Below are 14,821 nucleotides of genomic sequence, written 5' to 3'. Positions count from 1 at the left end.
TTCATTTGTAAATTAATTTTAAGTATTTTAATATTATATTTATTAAAATAATAATTTATAAAAATTATTAAAAAAATTTAATATTAAATCTAGATTGTTTTCATACTCATTAGGGGATGAGCACTAAATTATTCATCTCCATGAAGTCTGAACTATTCAGCTTAAAAAATTTATTTTTATTTTTATTTTTATCAAATTTAAATTTTTTTAATAAATTTATTTATCATCAATCTAACCAATACAAATTTAATTGAACTGATTAATTTAATATTAAATTATTTTAATTTTCTAAATTGATTATCTAGGTATATTTGGAACATTACATATATAATTTGGGTGATATAATTTAATAATATTTTTTTATAAATTTATAAATTTTTTATTTAGATATATTTTAGACAGTAGAGATTTAATATTTTTTTATAATTTTATTTTAATAAATATAATATTAAAAATATTTAAAAATTAATTTTAAATAAATGGCAAAAATTATTTTAAGATAAATTAAATAGTCTAGATCAACCCTTTGACTGATGAGCACGCGATGCTAATCATTAGGACGGGCAACAAACGTGAGTGCATCATATTCCAGGATGGGTGTCAAATATGTGTGTGTGTGTATATAATCGATATAATTAGTTATGAATTTACGGAGAAAATTACATATTAGTTCTAAATGATAAATTTTTTTTGTTAAAAAAAATTATACGATTTTGTAAAAGTAAAGCCAAATCTCCCTGTGAATTTGCCATGAGTGTGAAAAATCTATACTGCCCTAACTCTATTCCTGTTAAATTGTCATGCAAAATTTAATTTGTAAATTCTGATTTTTTTAATTGTAAATTCGTGAAGATAAGTTATTACTTATAAACATAAACCTACTAAAATGTCATTCTCTTTTAATTTTTATAAGCGATCCTCAGGAATTTACAATTGATATATTGTAATTTATAACTGAAATTCTATAATTTACAAATAGATAAGTATGAAGTCGGGGAAGTGCGGTATTTGTACACACATAATAAATTATAACCAGGACCCAAAGAATTTGAATGCACATTTGCAAAAATGCCCGTGACTTGTTTATAAATAAGTTTCTTGTTTAGGATTTATATATAATTTGTTTGCCCAAATTTATAAGGTTCTTGTACGTAGTTTGTCCATATATATATATATATATATATATTTCATGCACTTTGGGAACCTACATTACCTAGGAGTCTAGTTCATTCTCTCTTTGACTTTATTTATAAATTATTTTTAATGTATTTTATCAAAAATAAAAAAAACCTTAAATCTAATTAATTTTATTATAAAATTTAACAAATTTTTACCTTTATTTTTAATAAATATTCTTAAATTTTATTACTATTATTTTTATTTAAAGTATTTAATAAGAATAAAGATATAAAAAAGATAATTAAAAATTAAAAATATTCTATAAATAAGATTAAAATTTTTTTTTTCACTCTATAAATAAGACTAAAGAATTATTTGGCAACTCAACAGGAATGCCAACGGCGAGAATGTGGTGCGCCCCATCTTTGTACTACAAAGACTACAGCCTATTTTTGTATCAACAATACTTTTTTTTTTAAAATATCAATGTTTGATTAAAAAATAATAAACTAATAAAATTAGGATTAAAAAACTAAAAAAATACACTATAAAATTAAGAGATTAAAATAAATTCTTATATAAAATTAGAAGATTAAAGTTACACTTTAACCTATTGTTTACGGTGAAATTGAAATGGTGTCTATTCAAAAGAGTACAACGGCTAAAGCAAAAAATGGGCCAAGTGAAGGAAGCGTCAGGTCCAGCAAGAGATTCAATAATATTAAGGCCGGTTTACATCATGGTAAAATAACTTAATTAAATCAGCTTGGGTCTTTGAATTCCTTAAAACTCAAAACTACTATTTAGACTATTATCTCACATGAGACCCTGATCTTAACAAGCCTTGATTTTTGCAATATCACAACCCTTATCTATAGATTTTTTGGGGACATGGGCTAGCATTACACGAGAAGAAGCGTGTTATGCATGAGTTTAACTTAACCCTTAAGACTCAAGATACACGTATGAGACCATCAAGTAAATATGGTGTATCATGCCATGAATTTCACGGGCCGTGCTATTGAATCCCTAATATATCATGAACAAGTTCTGTGGGAGCAACTACTTTAGCTGAATCATTATAAAAGGAAGAAAAAGTCACATGAAAAAGGATCCTAACAACAATCGACTTTCAATATTCATTTTAACATTTTAGTTTGTATTTCCAAGTAATTTTTAACATTAGTTTTAGTTTTATAACCTCTGCAATCTCTTACCTTACATATTTTGTATTAATCAAAAGCTTATCATTTCAATTTCATTACATTTTGACTTTTAAGTAAATTGTGATAAAAGAGATTAGAAATTGTTTGTTATCTTTTGAGAGTCAACGTCTTTAACATGTCTAGTACTTTTGTTGTTTCCAGAGAACATTTATTTTTTAAAATATATTTGCCTACCTAAGAAAATGGATTAAAAAAAGAATATAAATTAAAGGAAAAAAAATGCATGCACTCACGTGATGCACACAGAAGAACTGGAAATGGTGACTGAACATACAAAATATATCAATTTATAATTATAATTAAAAGCAAGAGAAGTTTGAGCACGAAGAGGAGGAATCGGTGAGGCAACATGAAGTTGTTCTGAGGCAGAGGCACCGCTGTCTCAGCATGATTGAACACGAAGGAGAATAAGTTGCGGGGCGACAATGAAATCGAAACACGAAGAAGATCGCATCATCAGAGCTTGTCTCCGTTGTATTTTTCATTTTTCTCGGTCATAAAAAATTAAGTTGAAAGTTTAAAATTTAATTTGAAACATAAACCAAAATTGAGTTGTTGACAGAGATAAACTTTTACTTTTACATCGAGAGAGGTCGTGTTTATTATTAACAAAATATTTCTATCTCACAAAAAACAAAAACAAAAAGAAAACCCACAAAACAAAGCGAGCCATGTGCCGTGCCAAAGGATTTGCATTCGGTGGGCATCACATGCTTGTCAGGATCTTTAAGCAATTTTGGTCCTTCATTTTAATTTAAATTAATTTCTATCATTCATTTAAATTAATTTTTAAATATTTTTAATATTATATTTATTAATATAAAAATATAAAAATTTTTAAAATTTTAATAAATTTGATCATTGTTAATTTGGTCAATATTAATTTAATCTAACAATTTAATTTAATACTAAATTTTTTATAATTTTATAATTTAATTATCTAGATAAACTCTCAATAGTTTAAACATAATAGATGATTTAATTTAATATTAAAAATTATAAATTTTATAAATTAATTATTTAAATGTATTTTAAATAATTTAAATTTAATATTAAAATTTATATTTTTTATTTTAATATATATAATATTAAAAATATTTAAAAATTAATTTTAAAAAATGACAGACATTATTTTAAGTTGAAATGGAGTCCTGGCCCTTTTATTACAGTGATGAGTACAGAATGTTTTGTTTTGTTTTGTTTTTTTTTTTTTTGGGGGGGGGGGGGGTGGGGGATGAGTGGGGAGCTTCTCGGCTAGCAAGTTTTGGCTACGGTCTTCAATTTACATAACACGGAAGCAAAACAAAATCATGGTCTGAAAACACCAAAGCCCAGAAATGGAAATCCTCTTCACCCTCTTGACCTTTACATTCGTTTCATTTCTGGGTCTCTTCTTCATCTTCTCTTTTCTCCTCCTCGTCTCCCTCTACGCCGGCAAGTCCATCGGAGACCCAAAATATGCCCCCGTCAAAGGCACCGTCTTCCACCAGCTCTTCTACTTCAGTACCCTCTTTGACCACCAGACGCAAGTGGCCAAAACTCTGCCCACGTTTCGGCTTCTGGGTCCGGGATTCAGCGAACTGTACACCGCCGACACGCAAAATGTCGAGCACATTCTGAAAAGCCAGTTCAGCAAGTACAACAAGGGCAAGCGCGATGAGGATCTTATGATTGATCTTTTTGGGCGGGGGATTTTCGCTGTCAACGGTGAAATGTGGAAGCAGCAGAGGAAGCTCGCGAGCTACGAGTTCTCCACAAGGGTTCTTAGGGATTTCAGCTGCTCTGCTTTCAGAACGAACGCCGCCAAATTGGTTAGAGTTATTTCAGGATTCTCTAACGAGAGTGTGGCTTTTGATATGCAGGTAATTGTTTGATCATTTTCCCGGAAATTTTAAGTGGTTATTGAGTTTGAGTGGAGACTTCATTGTGAGATCCTTTGAAGTCCTTCAAAGGTTATACTATAAATTTCAGAAGCGTGAAACTTATTGTTCTTTATCTACCTAAACATCACTCTTCCAAACACTACAGTTTAGAAGGGTGAAATATAGCATCCCTACCATCAAGTTTTTGTGAAAACTGAGAAACTATCCTTGAACCGGTCAAGGCAATGAGTCAAGGTTCATGCCTCAGTTGAACCGTTTGGATTGAACCTCATTTTCATACTATGATTTTGGCAATGAATTATGACCTAGTCTCATTTGATTGTCTGGTTTAAAATTGACACCTGGGTGTGTGTTTGGATTACCTCTCAACTGAGATTGGGGTGAGGTAAAAAGTACAATATATCTTTTTTTTTTTGGGGGGGGGGGGGAGACGAATCGGGCAGTAGACCTTAAACGAGCGTTTGGGCCGAAGGTGGGAGAGTGAGCTTCTTGACTGGCAGTGGGTAGAATGTTGGTGGCAGATTCTCTCTCCTTCTTGTCTTCACCTCCTGATCGCCACTCATCTCTTCTTTGCTCTGTCTTCAGTCTTCACCTCACGTGAGAAGACGAGCACAGATCTAAGCAGCAACACCGACGAGAGATAGTCTGACGATGTGGATCTGGGAGACGGGATTTAGGAATGGAGGAAGGGAGAACGCCGAAGACGAGCGCAGTGAAGAACGACTGAACAAGCAGTCTGCAGCGGCGTCGCAGAGGACAGGTCGAGATCTTCAGAAATTTCAGATTGAGGCTGAGGATGAGAGTGTGATGTGCGATTCGGGATGAGGGCGAAACGGTGCTGGGTTTGCGGGGAGAGAAGCGAGGGACATATTGAATTTAGAAAAAAAATAATTATTAATAATTAAAAGAGCTGGTCGAAAAAATAATTAAAAGAAAGTCCAAGACTTATATATTTAACTTTATTTAATTAAATTAAGACAAATTAATTTGAGTATATTAATAATGTTAATAATAAAGATTTATTATAAAATAAATAATTTATACAAGTTTTACCTGTCTTAATTTAATTAAAAACAAACACATAAGTCTTGTTTGGTTATTAAAAAGGAATAGACTGAAATAAATTGAAAAATTAAAGTTAAAAATGAGATGATAAAAAGAGACAGTGAATTACATTTATAAGGAAGTAGGGCAATTTAATTTATGGAGTTAGAAATCATTATTCATAATATTTTTGAAGGGTGTAATAATTCTTACATTTGTAATATATATTAATAAATTTTAACATACTTATCATAAAGGGACAGAGTGATTTAGTTCATTTTTGTATTAATTTTTTCAATTCCTCCCATTCTAGTAACTAAATGGGACTTAAGCATATAATGCTAAATATATTAGTTTTTTCTTGAAAAAGTACACACAGTATTTATATTTTCTATCTATTTACATATTAAATTTTGTAATTTAGGAATTTATTTAACTTTTTATAATTGAATATTTTAAATTTTACTGTTTCACTTTACCTTTTTAAAAATTAAGATTTTTTATTTATCAATGTGTTTTATATTTTTTTATCTACTTTTTTTAAAAACATTGTAATTTTAAGTTTAATATTTTTTTAAAAAAATATTAAATTAGTTACAAAAATATATACGAGACAATTCATATTTATTTTTGTTATTATATATCTCAACTTGTTTTTGAATCAAATCATCTAAATAAATTTTAATTTATCCAATTAATTTATGGAAAAAAAAATCCAAAGATAAATCACTTTAAAATCACATGTTTTTCTCCTAATCTCAGTTACATATTTTTCTTATAACCTCAATTGATTCTAACCTCAATCATCCAAATATTGTCTAGGAATGTTGAATTTCATCTTCCAGGGTTGATTGTAATTCACGTCTTTGAAAGATGACAAGGCAGCAATGTCAACTTTAAGTTGGAAATGATTTTTGTGAATGAATGAAATTCAACTCAAGTATAATATTTTGATGAAGTGATTCTAATCGTTAAAATCATAGGGATTTATGATAGTAATCTTTAATTATAGGAATAAAAAGGGGAAAAGATTAATCAAAGACTGCTGGAGGAAATTTATATCAATCCATATCTCAAAATGAATACCTATCGATTTGGGTTAATCTTTTATTGGATTTTGACAACAATTAATCTTTGACTCATATAAATTTTCTTCAGTGATCCTTCATTGTTATTTTCCCAATTAAAAATGGTTCTGCTTCCATGCTTGGTTTTTTTCCCCTTGTAATTGCAAATATCATTTTATGTCATCATGGCAAGATATATAAAGTTTTGTTCCCTCTGTAGGATATCTTAATGAGATGCACCTTGGATTCGATATTCAAAGTCGGGTTTGGAGTGGAACTGAATTGCTTAGGAGGATCAAGCAGAGAGGGGATTGAATTCATGAAGGCTTTTGATGATTCAAATGCTATAATTTCTTGGCGCTATGTGGATCCCTTTTGGAAGATTAAGAAATTTATCAACATTGGTTGTGAAGCTAACCTCAAGAAAAATGTCAAAGTAATTGATGATTTTGTGCATCGAGTGATTAGCATCAAAAGAGAAAACTTGGCTAATCAGCAGTATCATGTGAGTTGATCACGGATGCGATAATGCTGATGCAGTTCTTATTACAGCATTTCCTTGTAGTTATGATTTACTGTTTGTTTTGCTTCAATTCCTTTTAAGAAAATATGCACTTGTCTCTTTCCCAAAGAAGTATGAAACTGCTGCTAGTCTTGTGGAACAGTTTTCTTAGGTGTTGTTATTGAGAGTTCTCTGAACTGATGATTAAATTGAAACTTTTTTGGGAGGTTTTCAGATTGATAAAGAGGACATACTCTCGAGGTTTCTGATGGAGAGCAAGAAGGACCCAACAATGAATGATCAGTATCTAAGGGATATAATTCTGAACTTCATGATTGCAGGCAAAGACACGACTGGAAACACTCTATCATGGTTCTTCTACATGCTCTGCAAGCACCCTCTCATCCAAGAGAAGGTTGCACAAGAAGTGATAGAAGCCACTCGCACGCAGGAAGGTAAACCCAACATTGATGAGTTTGTGGCCAATATAACAGAAGATACCCTTGAGAAAATGCATTATCTTCATGCGACACTGACAGAGACCTTAAGGTTGTACCCTGCTGTTCCAGTTGTAAGTTCTATAAAACTAATTGTTTTTATGTAAATTTGGAATTGCATAATAACATCTCACCCATATTACTTGAGGATTTATCCTGCAGTTTCATTTTCAAAACTATTTTATGTTTTGTATCCTAGACTGTATTAAATAACCGCTGTTGTTCATGTTTCATGCCAGGTTTTATCGGAGGTTACTAATGCAGTTTGTGCTTTGTATTTGTTAACCATGTCAGATGCACTAACTGATTTGATTCTGTATGGGGGAAATTGCTGAAACAGCCCATTTTAGATAACTTCTTGAAAAATATGCCCTTGTGGAATGAGCTGTTTCTGTATCATCTCTACGTTTGTGGAATGAGCTGTTTCTGTATCATCTCTTTAATGTCACATTCCATGAATTTTCAAGAGGTTAGCATGGTCCGGAATGATTCGGAATCCTTTAGAAGACTCTTGAATAACCTTGAAAAAGTTAGAGCGTTGAAGACAATTCTAGAGAAATGTAGATAACACTAGCTTAAATGCCTTGGAAAGATTCTACAGAACTCCTTGTGATAATCGTAGGATCAAATTAATTTCCACCGTCCATTAAGGAGGTTATAATATTCTAGATACAATGGGAAGTCTATAAATACCTCCACCTTCCTCATTTGTAATTGTCCTTGAAATCATTCTTGAGATCCTTGAGTTCTTGAAGTGATACAACTTTCACATTTTCCAAGTTCTTTCATTTAGCCTTTGCTCTCAAAATTTCCATCCCTTGACTTTGCTAAACATCTTCCTTCTCAACAAATCAAGTTACTTAGGATTTTCAAACAAAGAAGGTTTAAGTGCCGCATGGGTTGAAAAACTAGCGTCTTAACAGTTGGCATCAAAGCACGGTTTAATTTTGTTCTTGGAGGAAGGTGTTGTACGACGGCAACTGAGGAAGGAAATGTTGTTGGCATGGAGATGCAAGAGCTAGCTCGTGTACAAGAGAAGTATGTTCAAACTATGTTTAAGCAAAGCAGGAGTAAGGGTCTAGCAGGTGAGTCTCTTGAACCTCATGTTGCAGCTTGGAAATTCACGTGGAGAATGTGAGAACTAGTGTGAGGGAACTTGATGATTAGCTTAATAATCTCATCCAAGAAAATACTGAGGTAACACATGCTGTTGAGACAATGATTGAAGAAATTGGCTGCAACTTTGGGAAAGATTTTCATTTTCTTACTCAAAATCTTGCTAACCTTCACAATTACATTGAGGATGAGTTGCTTAGTCTACACTCTTAGATAGATGAGAATCTTATCGTTGCATAAGTAGCCCTATAAGTGGTAGTACTTCGAACACCATTGTTCAAGATTTGAAAGTGCCTCAACCAGAGATGTATAATGGTAATAGTTGTGGAGAACTTTCTTTTTGGCTTAGAACAATACTCTGAGGCCATAGGAGTAATTAATGACTTGATTAGGATTAATAATACTTCAACTTTCTTGCCAAATGTAGTCCAACTATAGAGGCGTAAAAAGCATGCTGAAAGAGAGAAGGGCATTTGCACTCCTAACACTTGAGAGTAGCTCAAGTTAGAACTCCGTAAACACTTTGTTCCTTACAATGCAAAAATAAAGGCTAGAGGTAAGCTCCATAGGTTGAGACAAATTGGTAATATTCTTGATTATATGGAAGAGTTTACTACCGTCATGGTAGAGATTGAAGACTTGTTCCATAAGGAGGCTCTATTCCACTTTATGGATGGGCTTAAAGACGGGGCTAAAGTAGAGCTTGACAGGCACAAAGTGCAAACTCTAGATGAAGCCATTGCAGTTGCTGAGTTCTTAATCAAGAAGCCCAATCCTAGAAAAAGTAAGAGGGATAAAGTTGGAGGCTCACAATTGTAAGGATAGTGGTAACCATAAACCCTTTTGTGGTAGTTCTAAGCAGGATAAGCCATCCTCAACCAAGATCTCTCAGTCACTAAACCCATGCTTTATATGTGATGGTCCATACTGGACTCATAACTGTCCCAACAGTAAGGCTATGAATGCCCTGGTTGTAGAAATGAGGGAAAGACTAGATAAGGAGTAGCATGCCGACCTTGATTCTTTGCAACACTTGAATGCACTATCTGGACTTTTCTCCCTAACTTAGGAGGACAAGAAGAGTCTACTCTATGCTAATCTTGCCATTGAAGGCAAGCATGCTCTTGCCATGCTAGATACTAGAGCAACTCACAACTTCATCGAGGCTGAAGAAGCCAAGCAGTTGGGCATCTAATATAACAAGGGAGAAGGCACCATCAAGGTGGCAAACTCTTTAGCAAAACCAATTATTGGTAATGCTAAGGATGTAAAGATGAAAGTTGGAGGTTGGCATGGTATGTTAAACTTCACCATAGTCCTTATGGTTGATTTTAAGGTCGTGTTGGGACTTGCTTTCTTCTGCAAAACATGTGCCTTTCCTATTTCTAAAACTAAGTCTATGGTGGCCATTCTGAATTGGAGTCTGGTGCCAAATTGCTTGCTTTGGCACCTTATCGTATGTTGCCTCTAAAACTTGTTGAGTTGAGGAGACAACTCCAATATCCTTGAGCTAAGATCATTCCTTGGCTTAGTGAACTACTACCGTTGGTTTATTAAGGACTATTCAACTATTGTTGCTCTACTGATAGACCTGCCCAAGAAGAACATATCTTGGCATTGGTCACAAGATTGCTAGGATGCTTTTGAAAGACTAAAGCAGTTGGTTGTGCAAAAACATGTCATGTTATTGCCTGACTATGCTAAGCCTTTTTAGGTGCACGTGAATGCCTCAAATTTCGCCATAGGGGGTGTGTTGATGCAGGAAGGACACCCCATTGCTTATCGAGAGTTGTAAGCTAAATGAAACAATGAGGTGCTAAATGGTCTAAAGAGAAAAAATGACTATGATCATTCATTGCCTTTGAACCTGGTGTCACTACTTGCTACTTCCAAACATAGAAGAAACTCAATTCAAAGTAAGCTTGTTGGCAAGACTTTCTTGTTGAGTTTGATTACACGCTAGAGTATAAGCCAAGTAAAGCGAATGTGATGGCTGATGTATTAAAAAAAAGGCCAAATTAGCTATTCTCACAACAAGTATGTCCCAGAACGACTTTCTTGGCTAAATTAAAGAAGGTATGTCTCAAGACTCTACAGCAAGTGACTTGGTGAAGCTTGCTAATGAAGGCAAGACTTAAAGGCTCTCAATGAATGATGGGATACTATACGCCCCCAGGGACCAAGTCTATATGCCAAAATGGGGCAATTTTAGCAGAGAAGTGTTTAAGGAATGTCATGATTCACAGTAGGCTAAAAATTTAGGTATGATCTAAATACTTGCTCTCATACAAAATTACTTTTATTGGCCTCATATGCAAGGTGATGTCAAAACATATATGAGGACATGCCTAGTACAAGATAAGTTAGAACAGCATCCTGCTTGTTTACTCAAACCTCTTTCAATTGCTGAGCGACCATGGGAGAGTGTTTTAATGGACTTTATTGTTGCTTTCCCTAAGCATGAAAGGTATGGAAGTATCATAGTAGTGGTTGATTGATTCAACAAATGTGCCACCTTTATGCTGACCCCTACAGACTGTAAGGTTGATGAAGTAGCACGTTTATTCTTCAAGCATATTGTGAAATTGTGGGGGATTCTATGAAGTGTTGTCAATGATTGAGATCTTCGGCTTGCTGGGAAATTCTGGAAGGAACTCTGTGCTTTTGAGATGGACTTGAACTTTTCAACGAGCTTTCATCCTTAAAATGACAAACAGACAAAGCAGATAAACGCTTTGCTAGAGCTTTACCTTTGACATTATGTGAGCACCCATTAACGAGATTGGGTTATATTGCTCAATGTAGCTCAATTTTTTTATAACTTGCAACAAAGGGAGTGGATAGGTAAGAGCCCATTTGAAATAATTACCGAACAACAACCTCTAACCTCTAGTGCACTTGCCACTTCATATAAGGGAGATAATCCAACCACATATAAGTTTGCCAAGGAATGGCAAGAAGTAGACATCACTCGAGTGAGCTTGGATAAAGCCTCCTAAAGGATGAAGAAGTGGGTGGACAAAAAATGGTGTCCCACTAAATTTCAAGTTGAAGACTTGGTAATGGTGAAGTTACTACGAAATCAATTTAAGTCTCTGCACAAGATGCACAAAGGCTTAGTTAAAAAATATAAAGGACCTTTTTTCCATTGTCAAATGTGTGAGAAGGGTTGCATACTAGGTAGAACTTCCTCCTAAGCTTAAGATTCATTTTGTCATTCATGTTAGTCTCTTGAAAAAATGTTGTGATTATAAAGAGGCTCCATCTCAAAGTATCTCCAAGAGAGCACCCACAGTAGTTGTCACTGAGAACGATAAGGAAATAGAAGAAATCCTTGCTGACAAGGTAATTTGAAAAAGAGGAGTTCCCAACTATATTGAGTACTTAGTTAAGTAAGTTGGGAATGTGAAGAGCTCTTGTAACAATTCACCGACGAATTTCAACATTACAAGGAGGAAGGTGTGACAAGGGCATCATGAAATTAAGTGGGGGAGAATGTCACATGTCATGAATTTTTAAGAGGCTAGGATGATCCAGAAGACTCTTAAATAACCTTGAAAAAGCTCGAGTGTGCAAGACAACTCTAGAGAAATCTAGCTAGCTCTAGCTTAAATGCCTCGGAAAGATTCTAGAGAACTCCTTATAAATGTCTAGATATTTGCTGTAAAATATTCTGTAAAGAATTCTAGTGAGACAACGATAACCGTAGGATCAAATTAATCTCTACCATCCATTAAGGAAGTGGGCACATTCTAGATACAAGGGAAAGTCTATAAATATCTCCACTCTCCTCATTTGTAACCATCTTTAAGATCATCCTTGAGATCCTTGAGTTCTTGAAGCAATACGACTCTCACATTCTCTAAGCTCTCACATTTATTCTTTGCTTTCAAGATTTTCATCCCTTAATTTTGCCAACTGTCCTCCTTCTCAATAAATTAGGTTTACTTAGCATCTTTCAATAAAGGTCTAAGTGTCACATAGGTCGAAAGACTGGTCCTGTGACATTAAGCTGTAAATCAAATTGCCATACTTAGAGAGGAGATCTCTACAACCAATTGGTGGGTCATTCAAGATCCTAGCACTGAAATTTCCCTGGCGTGCCTGATGAGCAAGCCAGTTAGCAATTGATCAAAAATCACAATCCTATATTTCATGATGGGCTCCCTGGTACTTGACTTTCATGTATGCCCCCTTCTCACAGGTCATTATGAAGGCTGATAATGGGCTGTATGCTACGGGCCATAGTTTTGTTAACTTCTAAAAAATTTGATCCTGAGGCCCAACACACATTCCTATTGCTGTGTAAACCTGACTTGTGATCATACTTTGTTTAAACAGCATTGTGATACAAACTTGCTTTTGTAATTTGTATGATGTGCATTGTGCCGTATCTAACTACTTATGTTTGATTTTAACTCAAGGATGGGAGGACGGCAGAAGAAGATGACGTCCTCCCTGATGGCTATGCTGTGAAAAAGGGTGATGGAGTGTACTACATGTCCTATGCTATGGGTCGCATGCCATACATCTGGGGCGAGGATGCTGAGGAATTTTGCCCCGAACGATGGCTCAAAGACGGGGTTTTCAAACCTGAATCTCCATTCAAGTTTATTTCTTTCCATGTTTGTATCATTTTTTCTTCTTCCATTTTCTTCATTGCTGAAAATTTTCACTCATTCTGGCACACCAATAATTGCTAATGCTATGATCATTTGCAGGCTGGACCTCGAATGTGCTTGGGGAAGGACTTCGCTTACAGACAGATGAAAATAGTATCAATGGCTCTTCTTAGGTTTTTCAGATTCAAATTGGACGATGAAACGAGGAATGTGACCTACCATGTCATGTTGACACTTCATGTAGACAAGGGTCTTCCTCTACGTGCAATACCAAGGTCTCGATGAACGTGTTATAGCTATAAATATAATATGCGAAGCCAAGCAGTGCACTTATGAAGAGCGTCTCTGGTTTTTCACCTTGATGTTTCAGAATGGTGATTCTTAATAAAAGGATGAAATATCCTGTTGTATCTTTTTATATTTTCAGTAAGTATGGCATGGTGAACCATATGTTGGTGGGTTTTATGAAACAGATTGTGATATTGCCTGGATGGTATTTATATATATTATCCAGACAATTTTTTTTTTTGATGGATTTATAACTTTGTCAAGTGGCATGACCGTATTCTTATGTGCTCAATGCTCAAAGCTCAATGATAAGATGAAAATAATTTTTGATTTATGTACATGATACTATATTTATGTCATAGACGTAATGGTGACAATGATAGTGATAGTGATGCAACTAGAAATGAAATTTCTTGTGAGCAATGGTATGCAATACCCTTTATCGTTGGGACAACGATCAAGATTAAGTTGTTCTTGAGCTCAAATTTTGATGCAAAATTTTTTAAAGACATTTTTATGGAATTTTTTGTATCGATGGACATTCTTCCTCTTTTTGCCAAGAGGTAGAAGATGATTAAAGAAGTTAGACCCGTATGGTGTTGTAACATTTTGATTGGGTAATGATTTTCCAATTTTTACCAAAAAGAATATTTTTGGATTTTTTTTTTAAATGATCTATTCCAGGTTCATTGTTCTGGAGCTTCTTGGCCCCCCTCCCAGTGTGCTGGAGCTAAAACCTAAGGTCCAATTTCTTGAATTACAATTTCTACAGTGAAGCTATTTTTAACTTAAAATTTAAATAAATCATATCAATTATTTTCCAGATTAAAAAATTATAGACAGATCTTGGCCTTGCAAGGAAGAGCAAATATTTGACTCAAGAATGTTAAAGCCCAATAACTGATGAGGAGTAGCGATATTTAAATAACATAATGTGTTGCCGTCAATTAAAATTGAATCTAGTACAATGAGCTAATCTCTCATAATATGGTAAATTGAATTTCAAATTTTATTAAGAGAGGTGCCTATTTAATATCATATCTCAAATAGGATTGTTTTTAATATGAAGATATATGTAGGCAATAAAAAACGCAATATATTGCCTTCATGTTCTCCAAGAGTAACCCCTAGCCTATGTGCTCAATTTTAGCGGAGCATCTCAAAGACCAATAAAGGGGCACAACGTCCCCATGTAATGACAAGAATGATACAACAACAACAACAACAACAAGCCTTTATCCCACTAGGTGGGGTCGGCTACATGGATTGCAAGACGCCATTGTGCTCTATCATTTATTAAGCTTTTAGAAATATTATTAATTAAGAGATCACGTTCAACAACTTCCAAGAGTGTTCTCTTAAGCCTTCCTCTACCTCTCTTAATCGGACTCAAAGTTATATGTTCCACTCTTCTCACTGGTGCCTCCCTTGATCTTCTTTGTACATGCCCAAACCAT

General features: G+C 34.1%; 1 protein-coding gene across 1 annotated transcript; it reads left to right on the top strand.

Annotated features, from left to right (window-relative positions):
- The first annotated feature begins 3,582 nt into the window (after positions 1-3,582).
- On the top strand, positions 3,583-13,702 carry LOC129293186 (cytochrome P450 704C1-like). Its single transcript, XM_054930998.1, has 5 exons — positions 3,583-4,207; positions 6,560-6,844; positions 7,077-7,412; positions 12,879-13,079; positions 13,176-13,702. The coding sequence occupies exons 1-5, from the start codon at positions 3,683-3,685 to the stop codon at positions 13,359-13,361; spliced, it is 1,533 nt and encodes a 510-aa protein (XP_054786973.1). The 5' UTR covers positions 3,583-3,682; the 3' UTR covers positions 13,362-13,702.
- The last annotated feature ends 1,119 nt before the right edge of the window (positions 13,703-14,821 follow it).

Source organism: Prosopis cineraria, unplaced genomic scaffold, assembly GCF_029017545.1.
Source record: "Prosopis cineraria cultivar Desert tree isolate PC_DT_omini unplaced genomic scaffold, ASM2901754v1 PC14, whole genome shotgun sequence".
Classification (NCBI taxonomy): Eukaryota; Viridiplantae; Streptophyta; class Magnoliopsida; order Fabales; family Fabaceae; genus Prosopis; species Prosopis cineraria.
This window is presented reverse-complemented; position numbering and strand designations above follow the sequence as displayed.